This window comes from Lontra canadensis, unplaced genomic scaffold, assembly GCF_010015895.1.
Source record: "Lontra canadensis isolate GAN:19392208 unplaced genomic scaffold, GSC_riverotter_1.0 scaffold124, whole genome shotgun sequence".
NCBI lineage: Eukaryota > Metazoa > Chordata > Mammalia > Carnivora > Mustelidae > Lontra > Lontra canadensis.
Window position 1 is genome coordinate 3,072,455 of NW_022631118.1, and position 13,860 is coordinate 3,086,314.

The window sequence follows — 13,860 nt, forward strand, 5'->3', positions numbered from 1 at the left end:
TCATGTCTGTCCCCTTTGGATCTTTAAAGACTGAAGAAGACACTATTTCAACTAAGAAATAATGTCTTCTTCAGCCTTTCCTAAAATCTGAGCATTCACATTTCGTTCCATTTTTCCCGGGGCCATTTTTACTTTCACTGTATCATTTGTTTTTAGGTAAGTGGACATAATACGCTCAGTCAGAAATATGAAAGTCCTACAGCTTGTACAAGACTAGGTCAGAGTGTAAGAAAGCCTTTATGTTGGGTTTCCAATAAACTTTCTGATGATACCCAACATTTTTTAACCTTTCACTCTCAATTTTTAGGTTTTGTCTGTGACAACATACAGAACTGGTGTCTTTTTTTTTTTTTTCCTGTCTTTAATTTTTCTTTATTGGGTGATCCTGTGATAAAATCATTTCCCTTGAATGTGTTTTCTTACACTTCACATTAAAACTCCTCTGCCACTTTTCTGCCCACGTCCACATCTTCTTTCAGTTTATCCCTAATCAGCTTGGCATTTTAATCCCTGAAAGAGCTGAATGCCATCTGCAAACTTGGCAGTTTCCCCTGTACTCTCTTCCATATCATTTGTATGAATGTTAACTAAGACACCATGCAGCTTGCTTTCTACCCAAGAAGTGCCTTACTTGCAGGGCATTTGATTAAACAGCTTAATCACTGAATTAATGATATTAAGGAGTAGCCACAGAACTCTTTATCCAGAAAAGTGTTCACTTATTCCTGTTGGTTGCTTCTTATTCCTAAACCAGTTATTCATAACAGACATTTCTCCACATATTGAAAGAAAGTTTTACGGTTCATGAATTAGAAAGCAAGTCTAGATTTAAGTTAAGAACCCCGTTACCAATGTCGAGGCCCTACCTGACTATTTTAGGTCTCATTTATGTCTCTGTTCCAGAACATCTTTAGTAAAAGTCTTATACCACTTTCTATGACTTCACTAAATCCTTTTTGCTAATATCTTTTTAAATAACTGTCCTTTTCCAGCCAGCTACAAAGTTCTGAGGCCTAATCAATCAAAGGATCAATTGAGTTGTCAGATGAGTGCTGTGTAGTAGCTATCAGTTTGTTATGTACCAGTAAAACCAAGTCCTGAAATCTGGTTACTGCACCGGCTTCCCAAATGATCTCAAGCCCTGGTTTAATCCTTCCAGTCTTTCCCACATGCCAGGTAAGATGGTCTCTCAGATTTTAGGCACAACTGATCATGTCACCCCCTACTTAATATTTTTGATGGTATTCTGGAGACAGTTGGGGAAATTTTAATATAGACTCAGTAAAGATGTTTAAAATTACTATTAATTATTAAATAATAAATTAAGTATTAAAAAGTCATTACTCTAAGATAGGCAGATTCATAGATGGAAAGTAGATTAGAGGTTACCAGGGACTGGGACGGTGGGTAAGTATGGGTGCTTATTGCATAATGGCTACAGAGTTTCTGTTTTGGAGGATGAAAAAGTTTTGGAAGTAGTGGTGATGATTGCACAACAATGTGAATGTACCTAATGCCGTTGAATTTTAGACTTAAAAATGGTAAATTTTGTTATATATATTCTGTTACATTAAAAAAATAAACCAACACCGGTTAGAGATAGTACTTAAAATTTTATAGAAGAAATAACATAATATTTGGGGTTTGTTTTAAAACGCTCAGACAATAGTCTCAATAACAGTGATGGCGATAGATGAAAAAGATTGGCAAAATGTTGATAACTATTGCAGGCAGTTTTTTCACAATAAAAAGTGTTTAAAAAAATCTTTTGGAAGCTAGATATTAAGTCCCAACTATTCAGCCTGACATCTGAACCCTTTGCCAGTTCAATGCTTCCCTTTCTTGGGACCTGCAGCTCCCACTGCCCAGCCTGTTGTGTCCTTCCCTGCGGTGTTCTGTGCTCAAGTAGCCTCAGCCATTCAATTCTGCTTCTTATTCTCATGTGGCAAATTCCTATTCATTCTTTAAGACCCAGCTCCTTCTCTGGAGCCTTCCCAGACTTCTATAATCAAGAGAACTTCTCCTTTGAGCTCCTAAAATTCCTTTTTTATGATCCTGCTACAGCTTATTCCCTGTATTTACACATATACCTTTTATTCATGCTTCTGTTCTCCACAGAACCTGTGAGCTTCTTGAAGGTAGAGGGAACTTACTTTTCACTGTATCTGTTTCTGATCTACATGAAACTTCTCTTGTTTTAGTTGTGTGCTTTAAATATTTTCTAAAGAAAAATTGAAAGGTGGGACCGTGAATATTAGTTATAAATCTTAAGAGTTGCAAGGGACCTTAGTAATAACCCATATTGGTAGTGAATAGCATTCTCCTTTTCTAGAATGTGCTTTCTCTACTTGGCAACTGCTAATGCATTTTTACAGTTCTAGCACTTACCATTGGATACTCAGTAAATTGTTGCTGAATTTACTGACAAGTCACAACGTTTCTTTCTAGATATTGCAAAAAGCTAAGTATCTAGCTTTGGGTGTATGAACACACACTTTCTAGGAGAAACAATGGATTTTCAGGCATTGTTTGTCAAAGCGGCAAATAAGCCCCTGGAGGGATATTCCTGGGCCGGTGGGGTTGGTGCCTCTTCAGAGGGCTAAGTGGTGAGCTGGGACCACAGCATGTACATAGTACACATCTTGCCAGTGGGTGGCGGCAGGCCCTCACAAACTCTCCCCAAGACCAGCAGGGCTAATTTTACCAATGGGTGGGAAATAGGAATCCTCTAGTATCCCTAGCTTACTTTCTAACTTCTTGATGCCTAAAGATGCTTGACTGAAGGAACGAGGCCAGTAAGACAGTGAGTGCCAGAAACAGCACCATGTTAAAGGTAAGTATCCAGACCAGTGCCACGCATTTACTAGGTGCTAGACTGGTTCCAGAGCTCTAAGAATGCTTGTTAGTGCCTTCATATTCTACCTTGAGTTTTTGATTCTTACACAAATCTCAGGCACCTAGAGAGGATTTACACTCTAAGCTATTTTTAGGTCCTTTAGTTCCAGTGTGGATGGAGACTGAGAACCAATTATCACATGACATCCTCGGATGTCCACATGTGAGAAGAGAGGAGGTTAGGCCTGCAGAGACAGGCTCCATCTGCTCAGTCCTGAAGGTGGCTCTTCTGATTTTCTACATTTGCTTAGCCAAAACCATCACTCCTAACATCTCCAGTCAATAAGCAAGCCCTGATTGTGAATCTAGGAAAGTACACAGCTCAGTGAAGGAGTTGGAAATTTGTAGATATGATGTTTGTTTAGGCATTAGCTCAGATCATATAACCTGACAACAGGACAAAATTGTTATTCAAAATCTAAAATGTTCTGGAAAATCCAGGGCTCTCATATGGATGGTCTTTACTCCAAGCATTATTACATAATCCAGTTGTGTGGAGCTGAGAGTGGGAGAGGGGTGTCCCAGATTATGGGACAACTGAGTTTGAAAGTTGGTATCATATGATGATGCTATGAGCATCATGAGTGGACAATATCATGAGTGGACAATAAATGGAATGAAAGTTCAGAAGAGGAAGAGGCTATGTTGGCTGTGGTAATAATAAAACAGTAATAATACCTGGTACATAAATGTTTGTTGCATTTTCCTAATAGTACTTCATATTTGCATAGCATCTCAGAGTTTCCAGAACACTTTCATGTCAGTTATTTTCATCTGGCTTTATTAAGTATTTGCAACAACCTGTGAGTAAGGTATTAATAAATGAGGTAAAATACATAAAATACTTAGAATAGTGGCCAGTGCATAGTGCATGCTTGCTATTAGTATTACAATTATTATTAACCTTATTTTATACAGAGAAAACTAAGGCTGAGAGAGGTGATTATTTGCCCAAAGTCACACAGTTGAAAAGTGGTAGAACTATGCCTGAACCCAACTCCACTGGTTCCTATTTCTAGACCTTTCTCCATTATCCCATGCATAAAACAGGAAGATTTCAAGTTGGGCTTGCCTAAGTTTTACGGGAGCCTTAGAAGAGAAGTGTCTGAAATCGTGGTCCTCAGCCTCACAAGCCCTAGTTGGATAGGAATTGTTGAGTATATTCGTTGCCTTGAGTAAGAAGAGTTAAATCTAGAAGCCTCTACTCATTTTAGCAATAAGGTGAGATGGTTCATTGCCTGGCCCATCAAGGAAGCTGTAAGCCATTAAACTCACATAGATCCTCAGCTGCTAGGCTTGTTAAGAAAATGTTACAATAGGGGGAAATTGACAACACAGGCACCATAGATATTTTTAGTCTGTGCTTTAAGGATGTACATCTTGGGTTCTGTTTAGGATTGGCAAAGAAGGTGAATTTGGGCTGATTTGACAAGACCGCCAGTCAGAAAGTCCTTCTCTGTGTCCAGTTTATGCAAGAAACTGTGGGGATTGGGGCGAAGGAGACGGGAACTAAGGGAGAGGAAGTCGCTTTCCCAAACTTTCAAACACTGAGAAAGAGTGCTGTATTTTCCTTATTGGGGGGGGGGGGGGGTGGGCAGTGTGGCAATATCAGTAAAAACTGTAACTGTGTCTGTTCCTTGAACCAGCAATTCTTCAATAAATTTTTTATCTTTCTAATATACAACATGGTGACTATAGTTAATAATACTATATTGTATACTTGAAATTTTCTAAGAAAATAGATCTTCTGTGTTCTCACCACACACACATAAAATGTAACTATGCAAGTTGATAGATGTGTTAATTAACCTGAGTGTGGTAATCCCATTTCACAAAGTATAGGTATATTAATTCATCATGATGCACACTTTAAATATATACAGTTTTGTCAATTGTATCTCAGTATAGTTGGAAAAGGTAAGTTATTTATCCCATGGATGTATTCTTTTTTTCCTATGGAGATATATATACATATATTTATTTATTTTTAAAGATTTTATTTATTTATTTGAGAGAGATAGAGAGCACAAGCAGGGGGAGCAGCAGAGGGGGAGGGAGAAGCAAGATCCCTGCTGAGCAGGGAGCCCAATATGGGGCTCCATCCCAGGACCTCATTATCTAACCCAAAGGCAGATGTTTAACCAACTGAGCCACCTAGGCACCCCAGATATATATTTTTTTCAGATTTATTTGTTTGTTTTAGAGAAGAGAGGAAGGGGCAGAGGGAGAGAGAAAGCAGACTCCATACTCAACATGGAGCCCAGTGGGTCTCGATCTCAGGACCCCAAGATCATGACCTGAGCCGAAACCAAGAATCAAATACTTAATTGACTGCACCACTCAGGATTCCCTCCTATGGATATGTTCTTAAATGTTAGCCATTATTGCACTGTTTATAATGGTAAAAACAACCCAAAAACTGGAAATCTAAGTACTTACCAATATATATGATGAAATTACTGTATGTCTTTCAAATGGAATTTCATGCAACTATTAAAAAGAAAGAAGTCCATCAGTATATGCTGAAAGCATATCACTAAGATGTATTTTTGAGTGCAATAAAAATCAAGGTTCAAAAAGAAGAGTTTATGCAGCATGATGCTACATGTATGTTTGAAGCATATATGTGTGCAGACATTTTCCCCACACTGGAAGGATAGGCTTGCAACTGATAATGGGGATTATATGTGATGAAAAAGAAATGGGAAAAGAGAAACTTATTTTTTATCTTGTTCTTTTGTGTACTTTTGAAGGTAGATTGATTGATTTCGCCATATGACATACTTTTTTTTTTTTTTTTTTTTTAAATTTAAGCCACTTGCCTAAGATCACAGAGCCAGGGAAGGGTACCTCTAGGATTCCTACCCAGACTGTGATTTCAGAGCCCTGTGATTCACAACTCCCCTGGATTCTAACACGCTGCCTCCAAATAGTGCTCTCTTAGTATCAGGAGGTACTTCGGTCACTTGCTTATAAATCACACAATTTTTCATGAAAATACCTGGAACCTAAATTTCTAAGGGCTAGAGCTAGGAAAATGTGCTCATTCTCCAGAAGAAGGCTCTGTGCCCCATCTGCCTGCCATCTTTAGTTCGTTTTCCATAAGATTGTGCTCAGCCAACAGAGGTCAGTGACCTGGAGTCAGGAAACACAGACTAAGATTTTCAACAGGACAAATTACCTTAAGGAAAAGGCATTAAGATCATTGGAGAGGTGGGGGCAGGGAGAAAGCATGCAAACAGTATCATTAGCCAACTTGGTCAATGGGCAGGTGCAGGAAGTGGCAGATAAATCCAGCCAGAATCTATAAATATACTTTAATATCAGTGTTGTAAATTCACAAAATAAGTGAGTGAATTAAAATACTTGGCAACACATAAGCATCTAGTTGTAAACTCTCAGTTCTAAACTTAGTCCTAAGAACTTTTCTGTGGCTTGGGCATATTATTTCCCTGCTCTGGCTTTCAATTCCCCCATCGGTCAAAGGAACATTGCTGTCTGCCCTGGCTGCTTCAATAAGGCAAGGAATGTGCTTTGAAAGTGCAAGGTATCATATAGAATGAGAGGTTATTGTTAATGTCTCTGAGACCTCATAGAACAAAAGCTATTTTGACAGGAAGATAGGAGGAGGCATCAGAAAAGCATTGCTGGTAGTAAGGTAGACACACCTCATCAGTTCAAGAAAAGAACCTCCAGGGTCATTTACTCCATTTCTCCTTTTTATTGTCCTGGATAAAGGCCTTCAGAGTTTAAGATCTGCAGAGCAGTGATAGTGGCACGTGTAGATTATCATTTAAGTCCATAAATAAGTTAGAACAGTAGCCAAAGGGATGGGATATGGCACAGGTGGAGGGGTTTGCTGAGCTATAAATGTTGAACACAGTTCTGGAAGCAAGCTGATGAAGCTTAGCGAGTTATTGGGGCAAAGGTTGGGGACTAGGCTTCAGTGATCCAGCTCCAGGATGGCTGAATGCCTCTGAGGAACAATTTGAGGGTGGCCAGGGACTTGGATAGGACAAATGACAACTTCCTAGAACGGACTGTTCCAGCAGAGAGGAAAGGAAATAGCCTGGCCTCATCCTGGGTAGTTCACAGGAACCAGGATAGGAAGTATTTGTAGTAGAACTAGTGCTCACAACATCAAGTCCCTTTTGAGCGGAAGAAGGAAAATGGGGGGAAAAACATGCAATGCAGCACACATGACAAGACAGTTTTCGTAATGGTGAGAGTGAAGATGGAGAGTATGAATCAGCAGAGAGGGATGACTGTACAGCCCCAGGAACACTGGATTCAAACTTGGGTGTGAATACTGTTTCTGTCACTAAGTTATCATGTGACTGTGAATACACTATTTTTCTCCTCCGAGTCTCATCATCTCAAAAATGAAGACCTTTCTCCCTATATCATAAATTGTTATTAGGATTAAATGAGATGTTCTTGAAAGCAACTTGCACACAATTCCTAGAACATTATGCCCAATAAATGTTAGTTTATCCCTTTATTTTGAGAGGGTCTTTTGGAAACCTCCAGTGTAGCATACTAATTTGAAATTTCAAGCTCTGGGAAAGAACAACCTCGCTAACAGGTATAGCATAGAAAGGCCCTTTATTCACATGGAGAACTAGCCTAAGTGGATAGGTAAGAAAATCTTTGGGGGTAGGGTGGGGAGGGGGAGATTAAGGGAAAGTAGGAACGAATATCAATATAAATATAAGCACAGTCCACTTACAAGGGACTCTGAAGTCCCTGACGCCTTGTGAGGCTTCTTTAGATCCATGAGAAGATAGGAAGATAATAAGTACTATATAACTTGGCCTGACTAGTTTTCTTGACTGAAATTCAGAAATACAGAATAGGTTTTGTGTTCAATTATAGTAGCTTTCCTCAGCCTCCTACCTTTTAAAATTTCTTTTCTGGTATAATTAATGCTCTGTCATTCACTGTCCTTCAATCCTTACTTTGTTGGTTATATCTGCCTTTTAAACTATTAATTGCCTCAAATACTTTTTGGAGGTATAGATATGAAGAGGTAAAATGATAACAGTTTCTTTAAAAACTAAAATTCCAAGGGTGGAACCCACCTAGAAAATCAGAGTGATGGGGAAGATAAGGAAAGTATAAAGATGTGTACTTGGTCTTTACCAGGAATCATATTGGGAAAATTCCTACTTCTAGACTTCTTTTGTAGCCCAATGACAAAGGAGGATATTATAAAATCCCAAAACTTGGGAGTGAAAAAGTGCATTGGATTATTTTATGGATGGGTAAACTGAGTAAAGGAGAGACCGTGGTTTGCTTGAGGCTCTCTCACAATAATCTATTAGTTGAGTTAGAGTCCAGTCCTATCCCAGGTCTCTTGACTCTCATTCTGGGGTTCTGTCTGCTGTAGTCCTCTTCTTTATGATAGTAAATTTCTGATCTCAGACACATCTACAATACTAATTTGTGTGATTTTTGTTTTGTTTTGGTTTGGTTTCTGTTTTGTTTTTGTTTTTGTTTTCGTTTTCCAGGGCCAAGTGCTTCCGGGGTAAAAAAGTCCTTGGAGATTATGACATCAAAGTGGAACAGGTAATTACCCTGAAGCCCAGAGTTACATCTGCGTCATCATTATTCTCTCTTGACATCCCAAAGTGAATCATCTAATCTTCAGAGTGGAGTACAGTGTTTGTCAGTGGATTCCAGGCCCTCTCTCCCCTCTCCCCACCTGTTCCCTGGGGCTTTTCTCTTTTTGAGATATGACCATGAAGGCTGCCTTTCAACTTCCCTGACTTCTTTTCATGGTGCTGGTGTCTATAAAGTAGTGAATAATGTGGTTCTTAGGGTTCTCTGGTAGTGTGTTCCCAGGCTGAGGAAAACCACAGGGGAATGTCTTCCCGGGACACTGGCCACATCTCCATATTGTTGATGGCATGATATTTCTGGGTTGGCACATGTCTGCCCTTCAGCTGTGCAGCCTCCCATGCTGCCTACTTTGGGCGTGAAGCTACACTTCAGAGAGAATTAAAACACACATACACACGCCCCTATTTTTAATGTAATGAAGTCCTGAAAGCCCCCCTTCCCTTTTTTAAAATCTTCCTCTACCCTTTGCTTCATGATAGAGATTAAGTCCATTTGGGTGGAGAGGGGGATGTCCAGTTTAAACAATGCATATGCTTTCTATGTAATTATAGAAGTTACTCATCATTCTTTACAGAGTGTGCTGTGACTTACAGAGTACTTTCCTACCCATTATTGTATTCAGTTCTTAGAACAACTTGTTGGATAGTCAAGGTTGATTAAAAATTATTATTATTCCTATTTTAGATAAAAGAAACTGTCCCCACACCCCCCACCCCAACCCCAGGAGGACAAGTGATTTGCCTGAAGTCCATGGAGCTAACTGGAGGCAGAGCAGAAGTAACACCCAGTCGCCTAAACTAAAATCTAGTGTTTTTATGTTGAAACTGACAGAGGGCATGTTGCTCTAGTTTGCATCCCCCAGTTTGCATTCCCACTCTATAGAAAGGGAGCACAGAGTTGTCAGAAGACTTGAGCTTTGCTCCTGTCTCTGCCAAAAATAAATTTTTTTTGTCCAGAAAGTCACTTAACTGCTTCTTTTGTAAATGGGGAGAATTATCTCTGTCCTTCCTGCCTCACAGAGTTGCTATGAAAGTGAGATGAAATCAGATTGTGAAAATGCTTTGGGAAACTGAATAAATGAATGGTGGGAGGGCTGCTACTGTTCTGTGGAGAATTGGCAAAGCCAGGACTATGGGCGTATTTCTCTAAAGTTATTTTTATTTATTTTTAATTTTTTTTTTAACAATTGTAGTAAAAACACATAACATGAACTCTACCCTCTTAATCCCCTACTATTATTTTCCAGGCTGAATTTTCAGAGCTTAACCTGGTGGCCCATGCAGATGGGACCTATGCTGTGGATATGCAGGTCCTCCGGAATGGCACAAAAGTTGTCCGGTAAGGTCCTTTCTATCCTCAGGGTCACTGTCACTGTCTTCAGAGTTATTGTCTGGTTTGCATAGGTGGTTTCAAAGTCAAGTGTTAGAGGGGATGGCAATGCCATGTATATAGTATAGAGATTAATGATGTATGCTATGTAGCAGTGGTAGAGGAAGGCAGAGAAAACCAGCTCCTGCTCTCAGGGATCTCTTAGTCCAATGGTAGACAAAGGACTCAGGACTCATTTAGAGGTAACTGGATTCCTATCAGAGGGGTTCTAGGATTCCAGCCCCACTTCCACCAGTGTTATTTTTGTGCTTTTATCTCTGTGTATATTTTCCCAGGAAAAGAGGATTCTGTTGCTTAAAAAGAAAGTTTGAAAACCTCTGATCTAGTTCAACCTCCTACTTTACATTCATTTGCTTAGATTCACTCAGTGAGTTGGTCACAGAGCCTTGTGTTTCTATGTGAATTCTCTTCACTCCCAACCCTGTACTCTTCTATGTTCCTCAGTCCTGGGAATTCATAAGTCTGATGGGAAAGTCTAGGTTGGAAGGGACATAAGATAGAAGAAAATTTGCAGTTACAGGGCACATACATGCCAGGTGGTATGCTGGGTAACTTACAGATGTGGCCAAATTTAATAAAACAGTTCTGTGAGGGAGGTAACAAGAATTCCAGATGAGGGAAAATGGCTTCCACAGTGTCAATTTTCCCACGGGCTCAGCATGGTGTCAGGTATTCAGATACAGAATCTTGTGCCAGGAAGAATCTTTACTTCATCCTCTTCCCTATGTCAGCCTATAGCATCCTGACACTGAGGTCTCCGACATCCAGTAAGAACTGGCTCAGTGACAAGAAAGGCAAAGCTCAGGTGTCTGGAACCTAACAATAGGAAACGTAAACTCATTCATTCTAGAGATGAGGAGGACAGAAAACCAGAAACCCGTCCAGTGGGGAGCGAGCTCAGGAGAGAATAATGGGCCCCTCCAACTGCAGGTAGAGTGAGTCATAGGGATGCATGCACACAAGGATGTGGTGACAGAAAGGTCCATCGCAGGGTGCCAGGAGGGATCTGGCAAAACTAAGGCAGGTCCTTCCAGGTATGCGTGTAGGAACTTAAGAGCTGGCCAGTGTAGGAAATCTAGGGTTCAGTTCCTATAACTGGCATTTAAGGTTTTATCTCAAGAATACAGCTGGAGTCAGTTTCCCAGAACTGGGGCACAGGGAGATCAGAGCAGCTCCAGCACATGCCATACTGACTTGATGCTACATTCCTTGAGTTACTGAGAAGGGCTTCTTCCACCCCCACTTCAAAAGGCTGATCTCTGAGCCCCGGTGGTACTGGAGCTGTAGATGGGGGTTGAATGTATGCCTGGGCAGAGAACCAGATGGGTCATTGCATATGGTGTGAAACTGGCAAGCTCCAGAGCCTTGAGGGAGAATGCTGCTACAGAACTGACTCTTTAGGAAGGTGGGGTTCCCTTGGAGTTAAGGCATGAAGATAGAGCAGCTGAGGAGCTTTGCTGGCTAGAGGGGAAACACAGGGAGCCTTCCCATGCATGGGAACATTCTGTACTCCCAGTGCTTCCTGTAGCCATTGCTCAACCTCAGTTCTTCAAAAAATATTTGCACCCCTCCCTAGTGTACACTTTGGAAGAATAACATTGGGAAGTTTGGCATGTGTTCTCAGCCAGCCAGGACCCTTGCTCTTCTGGGGGCCTGAAGAAGGCATTGCCTATTTTAAGGAGCAGCTATAAGGAGTCAGAATAGGACACTGAGTTCAGGGATCTCTGTGGCAGGGTGGTGAAGTCAGGCAAATATGTCTTCAAAGTCTACTGGGGCACTCTTGGAGTATAAACTCTGAAGCCACAAGGAGCTTCTCCTTTATTGTCCCATAGGGACCAGGTAAATTCTTGTTCATTTAAGTTTAAGGGTATGAAAGTGTTTCTTTCTCCCCTCCTGAGGGAATTTGTACCTTAGAAAAAGACAATGCTCAATCCAGAGGAATAAGGGAACTTCAGACATTTCATTAATTCTCCTTTAAGAGGTGCCATAATACCTCACTTCCTATTCCATAGAATATTAAAATGAGGGGCTTATATCAGGTGACCCTTAATATCCCTTCTCTGTCTAGGGCTTTGGAAATAGGAGACAAGATGATATATGACCTGAGGGGCTGGTTTATGGGAAATTTGCCTCTACATTTTTACCAGGTCTTTCCGGCCAGACTTTGTGCTTATCCGGCAGCATGCATTCGGCATGGCAGAGAATGAGGACTTCCGCCACCTTGTCATTGGCATGCAGTACGCAGGCCTCCCTAGCATCAACTCACTGGAATCCATTTACAACTTCTGTGACAAGCCATGGGTGGTGAGTGAGGCCCCCTTCCCCCCAGGTAAAAGGGTGGGATCCAGGTCCTGTATCTCTCAGTCCCACAGGAGGGACCACTGGTAATCAAGTTGCACTAGGCACAACTGAGAGGATGTGAGAGGAGCTTCAGACATGGGGTAGGGTGGGCTCTCACAATAAAACATTATCTTCAAGGGCTGGGCTGCCTTTGATGTAGAGTGGACCTTTGGCCTCACAACAAAGTCACACAAAGATTCTCTAAAGAAGTCCTTATAGATCTGCAAGCTCTGCCCTCAAGCCATAGATGTAAGAATAAAAATACCTGATTCTTGCCTCTCAGTGGTCTATTGGAAAGGCCTGAGGCCAGTGGGGACCCAGCTCCTATAACAGCTCTCCAGGCTGCCCTCTTAGAAGGAAATACCTGCTCCCAATCACATCCTCTTCCTCTTGTTTTTCAAAAATCACTTCAGCTATCACAGTGGCTTGCCAAGGGCCACTGTGAAGTTCTCAAACCCAAGCCTCTACACCACCCAGGGAGTTGGAGGGGATGCTTTTTAACCAGATGGACCCATCACCTTTGCTGTTGGTCTCTTCCTCACACCTGAACTCAGTTTTCCCGTTCCCCTGGAAACCAGGGAGATCTGAGAGTGTACGAGAAAGACCAATGAATGAGGAGTCAGGGAGAGCTGCTGTGGTTGAGGAGGGAGAGTTGGGTTCCTGATCACCACTCATGCAGATACCTCGGGCCTGAGGCACGTAAGAATCCTAGAGTTTTGCAGAAACAAGCTAAAAGAGTTGTATGATTTAAATGTGAAGGCATTATTTGAGGCCTTCACTGAGTTTCTTTTCTAGGGACTTCCCTTTTCCCCCTAGTTACACAACTTTCCCTACTGCACATAAGCCCTAGCCCTTTTCTTCCCTTTCCTTCCCCGCCCTTTCAATACCTGCTAGAATTTGTCTATCTCATAGTCACACAGGATGATTCTGCTATTGCTAGTTTATTTCTTCTAAGTAAACTTTTCTGTGCCTTGTTTCTTTGTCTGTCAACTAGGGATGGATAATAGTAGTACCTGTCACCAGTTTGCCAGCCTGGTTGTTATAGTCCCCTAGTATTTAGGATCTCTTAAAGAAAATAGTCCCCTCCTTTATGTTCCAAAACTATGCCAGAAGCCAGGGTGGGAGGATCAGAGAGCCTATGCCTAGGGCTTCGCCCCTCCTGGCATCTGGGATCTGGTGAGGGTTCACATTCTCACCCATTCACAATCCCAGCACATTGCCTTTGGCATCACATGAGAACAGCAAGGCTTCCTGGCCAGACACCAAGCTCTCCCTTCATTTTCATTAAGCAGCTACCACACTAATGGCATTTTATATGTTGTTCTCTACTTGTTAATGGAAGTGAACAAATTTGGTGACCATGAAGGGAGGGTTCCCCTGAGATGATGAATTTTGTTCATATTCTCTTTATTGTGACTGTTCTTGGTGTGAGGAAAGCCCTCAGTTGGGTGGTTAAGGTTCTACCTTGTGTCTCTGAGCACATCTGCTATTATATATTGGTCAGGGCAGTCTGTGCCCTGGGATTTTGGAAGCAGAAGTGGCCCTATCAATGAAGGTAGCATTCCAGAGAAAGTAAGACTGCCACCATCCCATATTGCTGCAAATTTATCTAAA

At 41.4% G+C, this 13,860-nt stretch overlaps 1 protein-coding gene across 2 annotated transcripts in view; it reads left to right on the forward strand.

The window, feature by feature from the left end:
- SYN2 (synapsin II) overlaps positions 1-13,860 on the forward strand; it is a 211,673-nt gene that overhangs the window by 154,141 nt on the left and 43,672 nt on the right. For both annotated transcript variants that reach the window (XM_032841678.1, XM_032841676.1), the window contains exons 2-4: positions 8,406-8,463; positions 9,764-9,855; positions 12,054-12,210. In XM_032841678.1, coding sequence (XP_032697569.1) covers positions 8,406-8,463; positions 9,764-9,855; positions 12,054-12,210 — 307 coding nt within the window. The remainder of the gene's footprint in view (positions 1-8,405; positions 8,464-9,763; positions 9,856-12,053; positions 12,211-13,860) is intronic.